General features: G+C 40.1%; 1 protein-coding gene and 1 pseudogene across 1 annotated transcript; one reads left to right on the plus strand and one right to left on the minus strand.

Moving 5' to 3' along the window:
* Positions 1–5,858: 5,858 nt before the first annotated feature.
* Positions 5,859–6,874, minus strand: LOC120236306 (olfactory receptor 1L4). Its single transcript, XM_039239042.1, has one exon. It carries the CDS (start codon positions 6,789–6,791, stop codon positions 5,859–5,861), a length of 933 nt encoding a protein of 310 aa, XP_039094973.1. The 5' UTR covers positions 6,792–6,874.
* A 948-nt stretch (positions 6,875–7,822) lies between these two features.
* LOC120236278 lies at positions 7,823–8,092 on the plus strand (annotated as a pseudogene).
* Positions 8,093–16,897: the final 8,805 nt, after the last annotated feature.

Below are 16,897 nucleotides of genomic sequence, written 5' to 3' on the forward strand. Positions count from 1 at the left end.
CATCCCCAAAGGCAAGGGAATCAAGAACAAAAATGAACTACTGGGACCTCATCAACATAAAAAGCTTCTGCATGGCAAGGGAAACAATCCATAAAACTAATAGGCAACTGACGGAATGGGAAAAGATAGTTGCAAATGAAATATCAGATAAAGGGCTAGTATCCAAAATCTTTAAGGAACTCACCAAACTCCACAAAGGAAAAAGAAATAATCCAGTGAAGAAATGGGCAGAAGACATGAACAGACACTTCTCCAAAGAGGCATCTAGATGGCCAACAGACACATGAAACGATGCTCAGCATCCCTCCTCATCAGGGAAATACAAATCAAAACCACACTGAGATACCACCTCACACCAGTCAGAGTGGCTAAAATGAGCAAATCAGAGGACTCTAGATGCTGGCCAGGATGTGGAGAAACGGGCACCCTCCTACACTGTTGGTGGGAATGTAAACTGGTGCAGCCCCTCTGGAAAATAGTGTGGAGGTTCCTCAAAAAGTTAACAATAGAACTCCCTTATGACCCAGCAACAACGCTGCTAGGAATTTTCCCAAGGGGTACAGGAGTGCTGATGCACAGGGGCACATGTACCCCAATGTTCATAGCAGCGCTCTCAACAATAGCCAAAACATGAAAAGAGCCTAAGTGTCCATCAATGGATGAATGGATCAAGTGGTTTATCTATACAATGGAATACTACATGGCAATGAGAAAAATGGAATCTGGCCATTTGTAGCAAGATGGACAGAACTAATGGGTGTTACGCTGAGCAAAATAAGTCAGGCAGAAAAGGACAGATACCCTATGTTTGCACATATAGGTGGATGAGGAGGAACTTAACGGAGGACCATGAGGGAGGAGAAGGGGAAAAATAGTTGGGGAGAGAGAGGGAGGCAAAGCATGAGAGACTCTTGAATGCTGAGAACAAACTGAGGGCTGTGGTGGTTGGGGGGGGGAAGGTGAGGGGGGGTGATGGGCATGGAGGAGGACACTTGTTGGGATGAGCACTGGGTGTCATATGGGAACCATCTTGACAATAAACTTTTAAGAAAAAAATTTTTTTTTAAATAAAAAATGAAAGAGTTCCAGGTTAAGATAAATTTTTAAAATGAAAGATAATTTTTCTTTTTTTTAAAATGTTTTATTTATTTTTGAGAAAGAGAGAGAGACAGCGTGAGCAGAGGAAGGTCAGAGAGAGAGAGGAGGTCACAGAATCCAAGGACAGGCTCCAGGCTCTGAGTTGGCTGTTAGCACAGTGCCCGACATGGGGCTCGAAGTCCACTCATGGACTGAGTGGAAGTTTAATGACTGAGCCATTCAGGTGTCCCAAGAAAGATAAATTTTCAAAAATAGAGATGATTTTATCACTATATTGGAAATGCAAAAATTGGATTCTGCCATATGACGCTGTAATCTGTTTTGTGTGTGGTGCTTCAGTTCACCCGCCCCACTTCTACTTCGGGTTCCCAGCTTTAAGGGCTCCATGAGGGCCCTGTATATGGGTACTGTGTTCCACTTCACAAGTGAGGCAGAGTAGTCCTCTGACTTGCCAAAGTTACTGTTAGTGTGGAGCTAGCCTGGGAGCCCACTCTTATGGTTCCTTGCCTGTTTTCTTCTGATATAGTAGCATCAATACCACCTCGCTAACAAGGGGCAGGTGTTTGGTGGCTGAAGGCAGGGCTTGGTGGTGGATGGGTTCCATGAGGGGGCTTTAAAACCCCCAGTCATGCCAGTGGAAATCTGAGAACTGAACATAGTAAAGTGGTTTGGGACCAGGTCTTCAATTTCTTTATGCCCGTGGGTAGCTGGCTGACTTCACCTTCGTCTTTTGAACCTCCTCATTTCTGTGAAACCCTTGTTATTTCTGTTTTGTGCAGCCAGCCCAGGGTTACCTGTGATGTAGATCAGTAGGACTCTGGCTCAGATGAACTGAGTTCCTGTCGTTGCCGCTAAGAATTACTTTATGATATGTGTCTGGAATTCCTGATACATCCAGAAACAATGGCCCTGAGAACACTTCTCCTGTGCAGGGAATGCAGGGCCTCTGGGCAAGCTCAGCACTGTTTGTATTTATAATTATATGCCAGGTTCCACTCTAACGAGCTCATTTGCTTCTTCCATGTGCAAGTTCTGCTGATGGGACATCTCCTGGAGATGGCTTGTCTGGAAGGAGATTCTTCTACTGTGGGGCAGAATATACGTATATCCTCATCTCTTGAACCTTCTTCTACTCTTGAATTATAGGACTGCTGGAGTCCTGCTCTGGCTGGGTCCCGGGGTCCCCAAAGGATGAATGGTGCCAGCGAGGGAGGTGCGAGATTCTTTCTGGTCACCAGCCAGGCCTCTCCACACTGTCTGAGACTCAACTTTATGAGTTAGTGTTTGGGGGAATGCCACAGGAGTGGCATTCTGATGGTAAATCCTTTTATCTGTAAAGACTTTCCAGAACATTGATATGCAAAAGATTGGGAACAACCCAGAAGTGGCATTCTGATGGTAAATCCCTTGATCAGTAAAGGTTCTCCAAAACATTGATATGCAGAACTATGGGGAACAGCCCAGAGGTGGCATCAGCTAGTAAAGGGGAAAGTTATGCTCATTGCTCAATGGGAGGTATTAAGAAAAACAGGTCTTTCAAGTAAGCAATATTGTTCCCATAACCACAAAAGAAGAAGTTCCTTTAGTAAGTTCCTTCACAAAGTGCAATCAGCATATCAAACCAGAATGAGTCACTCCTAATATCAATTAACAAGGTGACTTCAGGGTCAGTACTCAAGCTGAAATAATTGGGGATGGGTGGATATTTCTCAAACTATGAGTTCAGAAGTGTCTTGCAACATAGGACTATTCCTTTCAGTCCTCTTTGCTAATACCATCTCTGTAAGGTTGTAATAGCAGAGGGTGGTGAACCAAAGATGCTCGAAAAGGAGACAAAGGAGTCAAGGGAAAGGGCTGAGCACATCTTTATTGTAAATGTCTCTTGGGTGAGGTTCCATTGTTCAGGGGTAGAACAAGCTGGGGAAGTCGCGGTCCAAGACTGGGGAGAGGGGTATATATAGGACTGCAGTTCCGGGTTGAGATCCGTGAGGGTAGGTTTCCTTATTTGGTCTTGTTTGTTCTGGGTTGGGTTTCTTTCTGCTGAGATGACATGTCTTCTGAGAAACCAGTGGTGGGAAGCTGGCAGCTAGAAGCTGGTGGTGGGAAATTGGTGGCGGGAAAGTCCGGAGGCAGTCACAAGATGGAGTCCGACCCACCATCTTGGTGTCCTTCCCCAAACCCGCCAGACCTGTCATTCTCTATCGGACTCTTCAATGTCAGAAATACTCTGCACTCTTCTCTAGTCCTCCTTAGCCTTCATGTTTCACATCCCTCCTAGTTTATGTCACTCACTCTCATATACAGACAAACTATATTCAAGGAACTAAATTTTTATTAGCTCAGTATTGAGCAAAATCTCCAATATTTGCATATATGTAATGAGATTACAGTAGAAGGCCCACAACATTTCCTGTCACAGTTTGCTCATTAAAGGACATGCCTCTGGTATTATTCCACTATCACATTCAACCAGCTTCACAGTATGTCAGAGGAGGAACTGCCAAGGGGTTTCCTGTCCAATCCAAGTCAGCTTTCACCTGACTTGGCAAGGTGTTCAGAAGGCCCGTATAGACCTTTCCTCTGACTATAGGTACTTTCAGAAAGGATTTATTTCATTCTTACCAATGTTAATTAGCAAATTTCCAAGTTCACCCTAGGCTCCTTTCTTTGGATAGTAAAACTTTCATTAAAGTCATTTGATACCATCTACTCACATTAGCTCACTCCTTCTAAAGGGTGGCAGGATATCTTGTGGAAACTGCCTTCTGTTCTGACAGAGACAGCATTCTAGCTGTGACTGAGTAGGTTAGAACTAATCTGAGGGCCAGATTGGTAACTCTCTCCAGTGTATTATATCATGGCCACTTGTCTTCTACTTAATGGAACACCTGTAGGATTATACATAAAAGATCTTGATTTTTTAGTGACCATGTGTTGTTGAGGAAAAAGGAGGGTGTGACCGATGGCAGAGGGGAATCAGAAAAATATTATCTTCAGCTGCCTGGGACCCAATGATTTAATTTCATTTAGAAATTATTTGAGGACATATTTAATGAATGTATTTATTCCATATATGCCAGGCATTCCTCACATTCTCAAGTGGTTGTGCTTGGTTAAAACTGTGGCACAAAAATAGAGGAAGTAGAAAGTGTACAGAGGTCCTAGGCCAGTATTCCCAAAACTGAGTGACTGGTAGGTGATAGGGATGAAAGCCAGACATATCTGTATAAGATGAAGGCAATTGCAACTTGAGTTTATTCCCTGGATTTCTGGTTGCTTTCTGATCACTGGAAGAGGAAACAATAACAGCATTGGTAGGGACCTTAATGTTAGGCTCTCAGTGTCCCTGTGTTCTGTTAGGCCACCTCTTGTTGTATTGTTAAGGCCAGAAGTCTTATATTCAGCTTAAACTGCAGCCATCAACAAGTTTATGATTAGTAAAGGCTGGTGGTTGTTAAAACGTGATGAAATAATTGAGACAAAAGGACTCCAGAGACAGTATATAATCTTGTTATTTTTGTTACTGAAATTGATAATCAGGAACATTGATTAAAAATCACATTCATAGTTTTGTATTTGTGTGTTATTAGAGTTGTGTAGTAGTCATTAAATCTGTTCATTAGATAATATTGTGTCTCCATTTGACAGATTCCAAGTTGAATTGTGCTTCCTGGCTCTTTTCTGTTTGGGAGGGGTCATGAGATTAGTTGTTGACAATGAGTTGTGTGTGAGTCAATTCCAGACCAGAGTTTTTCAGTGCCAGTGGAAAATATTCAAGAGTTTTCCTCAGCTTCTCATAGAGTGATGATGGAATGTTTAAATAGTATCTGCTTTATCAGCTTTGGTCACTGAATATTTAAAATGAGCAGCACCCTTATACTTTTCAATGGTAGATGTGCAGTGTGATTACAAACTAAACCTTTGGTTTCAAGGTCCAGTGATTTTTAGATTGTTTGTTTCCTCAGCACAATCTTGCTTATCCTGACTGACACACATTGATTTCTTCCAGAATGTAAAGGACATTTCCTTGAGGATCATGGCCATGTGGACAAAGGCAGAATAAGAGGGAAAGGAAAAGGAAGCAAGTGCTGAGAATTCACTGAGGACACCTTGGTTTTGGTGGGGGCACTAAATCGGCTTGTAGATTCTTCTATCTTTCCAGCCTTATTCTCTGTGTTCTCAAACTGAACAAGCCTCATTGGAGTTTCTGTTGTGCCTCAAACACATTCCAGTGTTTATTGCATCTTCCTCTTTGTATGGTTTCCACTATTTGAAAGTCTCTGTCCATTTCCTGCTCTATTGAACTTTGCTTTGTCAAAACCAATCCATTTTAAGGGTGATATTAGGTCATTATTCCAAGAAGTTTTTGCCAATTCCCTACCAAATTCATGTAACTTCTTATTCTCAAAATGAATAGGACTTCGTAATTTATTGAATACTAGCCAAAGTAAACCCTGTAGAGGAGGGATTTGGAGATGCTTTATTGCAATTCAAGATAGCATTATTTATATAGGTGGCAGAAATTGTTTTCCTGAAATGTGGATTCCTAGCAGCACTTGTCCTGGGATTGCACATGTATTTGGTCAAGGTTATTGATAGAAACTAAGTGTTCTAGGTTTAAAGCCAGGGGTCATATTGCTTTTCAACACTGCCTTCTATGACCTTTGTGTGTGTCATGAGAACAATGGATAGTAAAGAAAGAAGATGTGATCATTTCTTGGGTCATCTCCCAATTAAGAGGTTACATCTAATTTTTCATTTTATAAGTGTATTCCATCCCTTAATTTCCTCAAACCCCTCTTCATATCTTTGTTCCTCAGGCTATAGATGAAGGGGTTCAGCATGGGTGTCACTACTGTGTACATGACAGTGGCTACCCGGTCCTTCACCACTGAATACATGGACAGGGGCCTGAAATAGACATAGATGACACTCCCATAGAACAAGGCCACTACAGTGAGGTGGGAGCTACAGGTAGAAAAGGCCTTCCACTTCCCAGCTGCAGAAGGAATTCTGAGCACAGTGATGATGATTCGCAGGTAGGAGAAGAGAATGCACAGGAAGGGGGTCGCGATGACAGCCAGGGTCTCAGTCATGACCACAATCTGGCTGGAGGATGTGTCCGAGCAGGATAGCTTTAGCACAGGCTGGGTGTCACAAAAAAAGTGCTTAATGACATGGGAGGCACAGAAGGACAGGCGGGACATGAGTAGCACACGGAGCAGGGAGTGCAGGTGGGAGATGGTGCAAGAACCCACCAGCATGAGGAGGCGGCGCCGTGGGTTCATAACCCTATCATAATGGAAGGGGTTGCAGATGGCTACCAGCCGGTCTATGGCCATAGAGGCCAGCAGGTAGCTGTCAGTGTTCGCAAAGGCCATGAAGAAGTACATCTGGACCAGGCATCCCACGAAGGAGATAGTCTTTGTCTCTGACAGTAAATTCACCAGCATCTTGGGCACAATGACAGTTGTGAAGCAGATATCCGTGAATGACAGGTTGCTGAGGAAAAAGTACATGGGTGTATGGAGTTGGGAGTCTGAGTGGATGGCCAGGATGATGAGTACATTGCCCACCACGGTGACCAGGTACATGATGAGGAAGATGGCAAAGAGTGGTTTCTGTAGCTGAGGGTTGGAAGAGATGCCCAGGAGGATAAAGCCTGAGTCACTGCTGTAGTTCCTGGTGTCCATGTCTGTGCCTTCCTGGACAGGGTGTGGAGAAGCAATTGGAGATATGTGAAGGGCAGTTTCATTAAGTCAGCTTCTTCCTTAATCTCTAGCATATAAGAAAGCTTGCTGGTATTTGTTTTGATTGTAAAGAGTATGTACTTGAAGACCTTCCAGAAAAAAAAGAGTAAAATCCAATAGGAGAAAAATAAGAAAATTTAAAGCTGCTTCCTAAATGAGAAACTAAAGTTTCCTTTGTGTTTTTAGAATTTTCTTTTTTTGTTTGAAATTCTGTCAGCCAAATTTTTCTGAGTTTTCTCAATTCTCTTTCAAAGATTCTTCTTGGGTTGGTCAAGAAACAACTTTAGATTTTTTTCCTTTTTGCCTAGGGGATGACTTTATATATATTAATTATTCTGACTAAAAAACTATGAAGCCCTTATTCTAAACATTTAAATATTACCACAATAGATAACTCAAATAAACTTTGAATGTTAGAGTCTCATTCCCATCAATTATGGGAAAGACAAAACAAGATGGCCTCTGTTACCACTGTTAAGCCGAAAATTTCAGATGACAGTGTAATCCAGTGTAAAAGCAAAATTAATGAAATAGGCATAAATATTAAAAATATGAACTTGTAATTATTTTTAACCAACTTGACTGGCACTCTAGAAAGCTCCTAGGGATTCATATTAGAATTTTTAAACACATGAAGATTTATCACAGTGGCCAGATACAATTTACAAATACAAGTATTAATATTATCCTGTAGTAGAAAAATATAATGCAGTTTCAATTGGCAATGGCAAGAAAGTCTAACCATCCAGAACCTGCAGTTCCTGGCCTGACCCAGACCCTCTACCCCTACACTTGACTGGTAATGTATTCCCCCCTCTCCAGCCTTGTACAGGCATAGGATCTGAGAGCTTGTGCTTCAGTAAGAAATCAGGCCTCATTGGAGACATTCAAGTGAAGGTTGGAGATCTAACTTTCCAGAACAAAAAGGAAATTCATGCATCAGAAAAGGTGACTGATAAACATACCACAAGAATATGGATGCATAAATACCAGATTTTGATCAGAAAAAATAATTTAAGGAATTTCTTGGAGCGTATAATAAATTTCCAGAAACCTGCTTTTTTGGACTGTGTTAAAGACCTCACAACAAGAGAAATAAAACCTGAAGAGACCACCTGCTTAGAACATTGCTTTCAAAAGTATTTAAAATGACACAAAGAATATCCATGGGATATCAGGAATCTCATATTTAGCTGAATGAAGCCCTGGCAGCCAAAGCAGGACTACTTGGCCAACCACGATAGAGAAGTCCTGATGGATGAACCTTTGATTAAAGGTTGCCGGCAGCTGTTGTGATGGAGGTGAGGATTCATCAGATAGAATTCCCTGAAAACAGTAGCCACCATGTTAAACTGTCTGTCACGACTGTTTGGCAAATGGAAACAGCTGGAGTAAGAAAACTTCTATTTACCAGGAATAATCAAAGTAGAAGATCTTACTGTTCAATGAAAATAATAAGACATAACATTTGTTGAGGCATTAAGATTCAGCGGCTTGGTAACTTTATTAAAAAAATTGTTGGAATATTACTCAGCCATCATAAAAAGAATGAAATCTTGCCGTTTGCAATGACATCCATGGTGCTAGAGTGTATTATGCTAAGGGAAATAAGTCAGTCAGAGATAGATAAATACCAGATGATTTCACCCATGTGTAGAATTTAAGAAACAAACCAGATGAACATATGGGAAAGAAAGAAAGAGAGGGGGAAACAGATGATAAGGACTCTTAACGATAGAGAAGAAACTGAGGGTTGCTGGAGGGAAGTGGGTAGAAGGAGGGTATTAAGGAGGGCACTAGTTACGATAAGGATTGAGTGTTATATGTAAGTTATGAGTCACTACATAAAAAAATAAAATAAGCCATTGTTTCTTCCCCCCCAAAAAGGAGAAAGCAAGAGAGCAAGCAAGCAAGCAAGCAAGCAAGCAAGAAAGAAAGAAAGAAGGAAAGAAAGAAAGAAAAATATAAAGTCTAAAAAATATACACTTGGGAATAAATCTGATAGAAACAAGTAAAAAGAAATGAGAAAGGTCTATCTGAATAAAGTATAACAGAACTCAGAAAGATGTCTAAATAAATGGAGATACTATACTTCTAAAAAGGAAAAGGTTCAGTATTTAAAAATGTCAATTCTGAGATTACACATATAAGTGATATCATAGTCTTTCTATCTAGCATAATACCCACAAGTTTTAGCCATGTTATTACAAATGGCAGGATTCTCTTCTTTTTTTATTGCTGAATCTAAAAAAGACAAATTCATAGAAACTGAGAGTAGAATTGTGGTTACCAGGAGCTAGGAGATGGAAGACATGGGGACATGTTGAACAAAACTTCCACTAGTAAGGTGAATAATGTAATCTAATGTAAAGTGTAGTGACAAAAGTTAGCAATATTGTATTATATTTGCTAAGAAAGTAGATATGTATTATTTATTTTTATTGAGATGTAGTTGACACATAACATCATGTAAACTTAAGTTGTAAAATGTGTTGATTTGATGTATTTAAGTATTGCAAAATATGATTACCAGCATAACATTAGCTAACACCTCTGTCACACCAGATAATTATCACTTATTTTTTGTGATGGGAATAATTAAGATCTATCTCTCTCAGAAACTGTGAAGTTTATATATAATTCAGTATTGTTGTCTATACTGCTTATTAAATCTCCAGGAATGGGGCACATGCCTGGGTGGCTCAGTGGGGTGAACATCCAACTTGGGCTCAAGTCATGATCACAGTTTGTGGGTTTGAGCCCTCCCCCCGACCCCACAAGTCAGGGTCTATGCTGACAGCTCAGAGCCTAGAGCCTGCTTTGGATTCTGTGTCTCCCTCTCTCTGTGCCCCTCCCCCACTTGCACTTGGTCTCTTTCTCAAAAACAAACAAACATTGGGACACCTGGGTGGCCCAGTCAGTTAAGCATCTGACTCTTGGTTTTGGCTCAGGTCATAAACTCGCAGTTTTTGAGTTCAAACCCTGTGTTGGGCTCTGTGCTGACAGGGAGGAGCCTGCTTGGTATTCTCTCTCTCCTTCTCTCTCTGTCCCTCCTCTGCTCACTCTCTCTGTCTCTCTCTCAGAATGGATAAACTAAAAAAATAAATAAATAAATAAACATTAAAATTTTTTTTAATCTCCAGGATTTATTCAGTTACTGGTTTCAAGTTTGTACTCTTAAACAACATTTCCCCAATTTCCCCATCTCCCAGCCCCTCCTTCTCATCATTCAATTTATGAGAGTAGTTCTTAAATGTTCTCATAAAAGAACCAGAAATGATCATTATGTGAGGTGATAGAGATAATAACTAACCATAGTGTGGGAATCACTGCACCACATGTAAGTATATCAAATCATCATGCTGTACATCTTTTTTTAAAATTTTTAATGTTTATTTTGAGAGACAGAAAGAACACACATGCAAGCCATGGAGGGGCAGAGAGAGAAGGAGAGAGAAATCCCAAGGAGTCTCCTTGCTGCTAGCACATAGCCAGATGTGGGGCTTGAACCCATGAACTGTAAGATCATGAACTGAGCTGAAACCAAGAGTCAGACGTTCAAATGACTGAGCCACCCAGGCACCCCAATCATGTTGTACATCTTAAACTTACACAATGTTATATGTCAATTATGAATCAATAAAGCTGGAAAAATAATCCATTCTTCTAGAATTAATAACATTTAGTGCACTTATATTAACACTCTATGGGCATTTTTTTTTTTTTTTACAAATAGTTTATTGTCAAGTTGGTTTCCATATAACACCCAGTGCTCATCCCCACAAGTGCCTCCCTCCGTGTCTACGGGCATTTTTAATAAGACTGGAGAAGATCATTCTAAAATTTACCTAGAGGAATAAATGGCATAGAAAAGACAAGATAATTTTGAAAAAATTAAAATAATAACAGAGTTTTTAACATAAAAAAATCAAGGTATGTAATAATGAAAAATAATAGGATAATGGTACACAGAAAGAAAACCATTCAGTGAGCCAACATAAAGAACTAACATAAAGAATTATGTATGCCTATATTTATACATATAGACATTAATCTACAGACATGCTAAATCTTTTGTAAAAAAAATAAGGCTAGATTTCTATCTAATCCACAGAGTAAAAAAAAAATCCCTATGAATGAACAAACTAGAAGTAAAAAACCCAGATCATAAAGTATTATCCAAAAATAAAGAGCATATTTATATGGTTTCAAGTTGTGGATTCCATTCCAAATAAAGAAACATGTAGAGGCAAGAATGACAAATCACTGTACTCAAAAATGTGAAAATTACATGAAAAGAGATCATAAGTAAACCTAAAATATTAACTATTGGGTCAAAGAAAATATCTACAACACTTTCATTGAAGAAAACATACCAACCTAACTGGTACTCAGAAAATGTAAATTAGACTGAAACACAATTTTCACTCATTGGATTGTCAATAAATTTCTTTGGCAATGTTTAAAGGGAAAAAGACCTCATGCACACTGGTAATGAGAGGATAGTCAGTATAGACTTTTTGTTAGTCTGTATCAGAATCAAAAATCTACATCTCTTTGTCCAGCAATTCTACTCATAAAAATCTATCCTTTAAAAATAGTTAGATATGTGTAGCATGAAGATACATACGCACATTTTTGTAGCACTGGTTATAATACCAGATAAAAAAATATATGAACAAATAAACAACAAAGAAAAAACAGAGGAAACAACCTAAATATCCACAAATTGGGCATGGAGGAGGGCACTTGTTGGGATGAGCACTAGGTGTTATATGGAAACCAACTTGACAATAAACTATGAAAGAAAAAAAAATAAAACAATTAAAAGTGCATTCCCGTTCCTCAATAGCACATAGTTTCTAAAGAAGTGAGATGGCTAATGTTAGCCAATTCATTAGTACTCCATCGATTCCACCCTGAGATAAATGCTTTTCATGTCTTTTATGATTTTATTTCCCCCAAATCCTGGGTAGACACCCATTATTATTCTTATTTTCAATTGGGCTAGATGGGTGATGGGCTAGATGGGGAGGGCTAGATGCCCTCCTTACAAGGAGGGCACTTGTAAGCGTTAGGTGTTCAATGTAAGTGATAAATTACTGAATTCTACTCCTGAAACCAATATTGCACTGTATGCTAATTAACTCAAATTTAAATTTAAAAAAAAAATGGAATTTAGCAAAATAACTTACCAGATCCCACAGTTTGCATGTGGCTGAGCTGGGATTTTAATTCAGGCAGTCTGATAGTAGAGCAGAAGCTATTCCTTACTAAGGTATGTTATCAAGGTTATATTGCTGTCCATGATATTTTATTAAGTGATGAAAGCAAGTTGCAGAACAATGCGTATAGAATAATCCCATTTTCCATAAAGAAATAAATCTCCTTTATATTTGTGTTTGTTGTGTTGTGTGTGTTTATGTGTGTGTAGTTGCCTTCTGAAGTGAGATTGTAGGGATGGAGTGAGGAATTCCTTCCATATTTAACTTTGTATTATAATGTCTTGAACAGATTATGTCCTGCTTAGGGATCCCACAGGGCCCTTTCCAGGCATGGTCCTTCTCTCTTCAGCTCTCCGAAATCTTTCCTTTATGCCTAGTGTTTACTCCTATATTAGACTGAAGCTTTACCCAGCCATTCCCAGCTGTTAAATTGTAGATTCCAAGGTAAGTGGACATTTGAAATGTACCCACTGGATTCTTCTTTGTGAATAATGCCTTCCATCTGTCTCAACATATTTGGTATTCATCTGATAAACCAGAAGTGCTTCAAATGGGACTTTGGCTGAAACCCAGTGTCCTGTGTCCCTCTGCTGGGCTGGCAGTGCCTCACCCCGATGTCTACTACCAGAGACACCTACTTCATTGCAGCCCCTTCCCGTGGATACTTTCAGTCAAGGTCATATTAGTAGCTAGCAGTGATACAGTGCTCAGGTGTGCCAGACACTGCTCTAGGAATTTTACATACACTAAGTCATTTAGTCTTTACAATACCCCCATTTTACAGATAATGAAAGTGAGGCAGAAGTACTTGAAGTGCCTTAGCTAAGTCCAGACAGCTAGAGGTTGTGGAGTCCAGCTTCAGAATGTGTGGTCTTACGCCCTGCAGTATCCTCGCTTTCTCATTCACTTATCTCCTGTCTGTGAGATGGAGGAGAGAGGATGGGATTAGGAAAAAGGAGGAAGATCATATGAAGATGTTGACCCCCAGTTTCTGTTCCCAAGGACCCCTCAGCCTGCCTACCTGTGGGCTTGACAGAGGAGATTCAGGGTCCTGATCAGTCTAGGGGGTCTTCCAGAGGGTTAAGATCAGGCTCTGAATCTGTGAGGAAGGAGGTGAGGGCAAGTGCAGATCTAATTTCATGAATGTGCTGTCTGTTCTTTCTACCCACAGCAGGCATTGGTAATAGAAAGGGAGACCCAGGGGCCTGTACTCCATGCATGTCAGTGCCCTGTGGGGGTAGCCCTGCGGGGTTGGCTCTGGTGAGTTTCCCAGGAGAGGAACACATTACTGATGTCCTCACTGAGCTCTGTGCTCAGGAGCCTTGGGGAACCTGGCCTCTGGAGGTGTAGCCTCATGTACCCAGGAAGGGAATTAGGGCCATGCAGAAACAGGGTTGGAGCTATTTCATGCACATTTATGTGAAGTACATACATGAACACATGAGTTCATGCACACATGCATGCTCTCTGTACATACATGTGCTCCTGTGCAAGTCTGTGTGTAGGCTTATGTGCCCCTGCTTGGAAGGAAAGGTGATGGTCTCTGACATGATGACCTCATGACTGTATCTAGGTGCAGATGTAGTATTATGGGAAAGGGATTAAGATACAGGCTATGGAGCCAGATGGAATAGATTCAGATGCTGGCTCTGCCTTTTACAACCTGTGTGAGCTTTTGCAATACTTAGCCTTACTGAGCCTCAGTGTGTGTGTGTGTGTGTGTGTGTGTGTGTGTGTGTGTGCGCGCGCGCGCGCGCGCACGTTCATGCGTGCATGTGCATGAGGGAGAGATTTTTTGTTCCCTTTCTTCAACATTTTATTGCTTCATCTTCTTAAGCCAGGTCTCTTGTTTTTGAACATCAGTTTCACTAATTACCGAACTGGTGAATTGGGCAAGTTATTTAGCATCACTAAACCACGTGTCCTCATCTATAAATGCATAGCAATCTCTCCTTTAGATAGATATTTTCTGGGGTTTTTTCCTATTTTTTCCCTTTGATAGTCTTAATTTTTTAAGAGCAGTTACATGTTTGCAGTAAAATTGATCACTTGGTAGAAAGGGTTACCACATACCTGTGGCTGCCGTGCATGCACAGATCCCCCAACCCCCTCCAAATATCAACATCACCTGCAGAGTGGTACAGTTGTCATAGTTGATGAACTACAGTGACACATTATCATCGCTCATCCACAGTTTACATTCGGGTTCACTCTTGCTGTTGTATATTCTATGGGTTCTGACAAATGTATATTGACACTATAATAGTATCATAGAGAATAGTTTCACTGGCCCTAAAATCCTTAGTGTTTTACCTATTCATTCCTCCCTCCCCCAGAGTCCTGCAAACACTGATCTTACTGTCTCCATAGTTTTACCTTTTTCAGAATATCATATAATGGAATCACATAGCTTATAGCCTTTTCAGATTGGCTTCTTTCATTTAGTAATATGTGTTTAAGTTTCTTTCATGTGTTTTTCAGACCCGAGAGCTCATTTCTTTTTTGGACTGAATAATATTTCACTGTCTGGATGTACCACTGTTTTTTTATCCACTCATCTACTGAAGGACAGTAGCAACATACTTGGTAGTTTCAAATTTGGCAGTTATGAATAAAGATACTCTAAACATCCATATGTAGGGTTTTGTATGGATATAAATTTTCAGCTCCTTTAGATTAATACCAAGGAGTGTGATTGCTGGATCATATGGTAAGAGTATGTTTAGTTCTGTAAGAAACTACCAGATCGTCTGTACCTTTTGTGCTCCTACCAATAATGGTTGAGAATTCTTGTTGCTCCACATTTCTGTCAGCATTTGGTGTTGTCAGTGTTTTGGACTTTGGCCATTCTAATAGATGTGTTGTGGTATCATACTGTGGTTTTATTTTGCATTTCTCTGATGGCATGTGATGCTGAGAATTGTTTCCTATGCTTATTTTCCATCTGTATGTCTTTGGACTATTTTATTAGGGTTATTTATTTTCTTATTGTTGAGTTTTTTTGAAAAGGAATCTTTTGATACATATCTCAGCCTCAGATCTGATACAACTCCCCTCAGGGAGCACAGGGCTGGGTGTACAAGGGTGGAGAGATGGGCAGATGGGCAAATGGAAGCTTTCCCTCACAACCCCATCTGGTAACCAGAGTGGTTTGTGTATTATTTGGTTACTTCTCTGGTCTACATCCTTCAAAGGCTTTCCTTGGTAACAGCCCATGTTTTCTAAGTGGTTCATGATATATAATTATACAGAATTAACATAGAGTGATACCACTTTTACTCATTTAAAACATTTTTTTTATGTTTTATTTATTTCTGAAAGAGACAACATGAGCAGGGGAGGGTCAGAGAGAGAGGGAGATACAGAATCTGAAACAGGTTCTAGGCTCTGAACTAGCTGTCAGCACAAAGCCCAACATGGGACTTGAACCCATGAACTGTGAGATCATGACCTGAACCGAAGTCGGACGCTTAATCGACTGAGCCACCCAGGTGCCCCACTTTTACTCATTTTTTAAGAGAGAGGAGAGCAGCATTGTTATATATGGCAGGGAATGGGAGCTTTGCATGAATCTTAGTGATAGAACGTATATGAACTGAATGTTTACAAGTTCTTTGTTCTTCAGGAGAGTTGCTTCTCCCTTGAAAAGTCATCTCTCACAGGGTGATGTATGGAAGGGTTGAATTACTATATTCAGGTACACCTGAAACCAATATAACACTGTATGTTAACTGACTGGAATTAAAATAAAAACTTTAAAAAAGAAAGAAGTCAGCTTCCTTGGGCGTGCCCCCATGCTCAAGACATAATTTGCTGGCGCTCCTGTGAGCTTGTCTTTCTCCTGCTGCTGTTTGCTCTGATTTGTTTCACTGCAAGGTGTGATTGAGATCCTCTCCCAGTATCTCTCAAGATATACAATGCTTAAGGCTGTGTAGTAACAGACTCTACGAAGACTGGAAGGCAACGCAAAGAGAAAATGGTAGAGAAAGTTATAAAAGTAGATAGCCAATCTCACTGTCCCTAGATGCATTGGTTGTGCACTCTTTAAGGGTATTCCCCTTCTGCTCTTTTCTTTCCTTATCCTAGCAGCATAATCTTATGGTGCATTTATCTCTCCCAGAGGAAAGTCCCCTTTTCCATGTTCTCATATTCCCAAGTTCAAGTCTAACAACGTACTTCTGGAAGACCAGAGGACTGTAGGGTTGCCAGACTTAGCAACCCTATGAGGAACTAATATCATTAATCTCTCCTGAGACACCACCATCCAATGAAGACAGTCATTTACAGTTATAACAAAATACATGCTATCTCAATCTGATGCTCTGTAATTATAATATCCTGGCTCAGGAGCTCCTCCAGAACAGTGAAGAAGTATTTTTATTTATTTATTTACCTCACTAGGAATGATCTCTCCCCAAAGAAAACTGACAGCAAAGAATCATAAGTAGTAGGTAATAGAGGGTGACCAATTGGTGACATAATCCATATTTCTGAATGGGAAGATATTATAGTAAAAATGTCAATTTCCCCAAATGAATACATATATTCAATAGACTCATAAAATTCTAAGAGGGTTCTTTATAAAATATGTCAAGTCTACTCTAAAACTTGTTGACGAGAGAAAATGTGCAAAAGTAACAATATAATTTTGAAAACAAAGCAAAACAGTGATGTTGGGTTTGTCTTCCCAGTCAGAAGAACACACAACAAAACTTTGCTAGTTAAAACAGCATAGAATTTATATAGGAATATAAAATCTTGTATTCCCTGCCAATGGAGCAGAGTAGAGTCTAGAAATAGACCAAAATAAAAAGGTATTTAGCC

The sequence above is a fragment of the Hyaena hyaena genome, unplaced genomic scaffold (assembly GCF_003009895.1).
Source record: "Hyaena hyaena isolate Hyena2069 unplaced genomic scaffold, ASM300989v1 scaffold_151, whole genome shotgun sequence".
NCBI classification, from domain to species: Eukaryota; Metazoa; Chordata; class Mammalia; order Carnivora; family Hyaenidae; genus Hyaena; species Hyaena hyaena.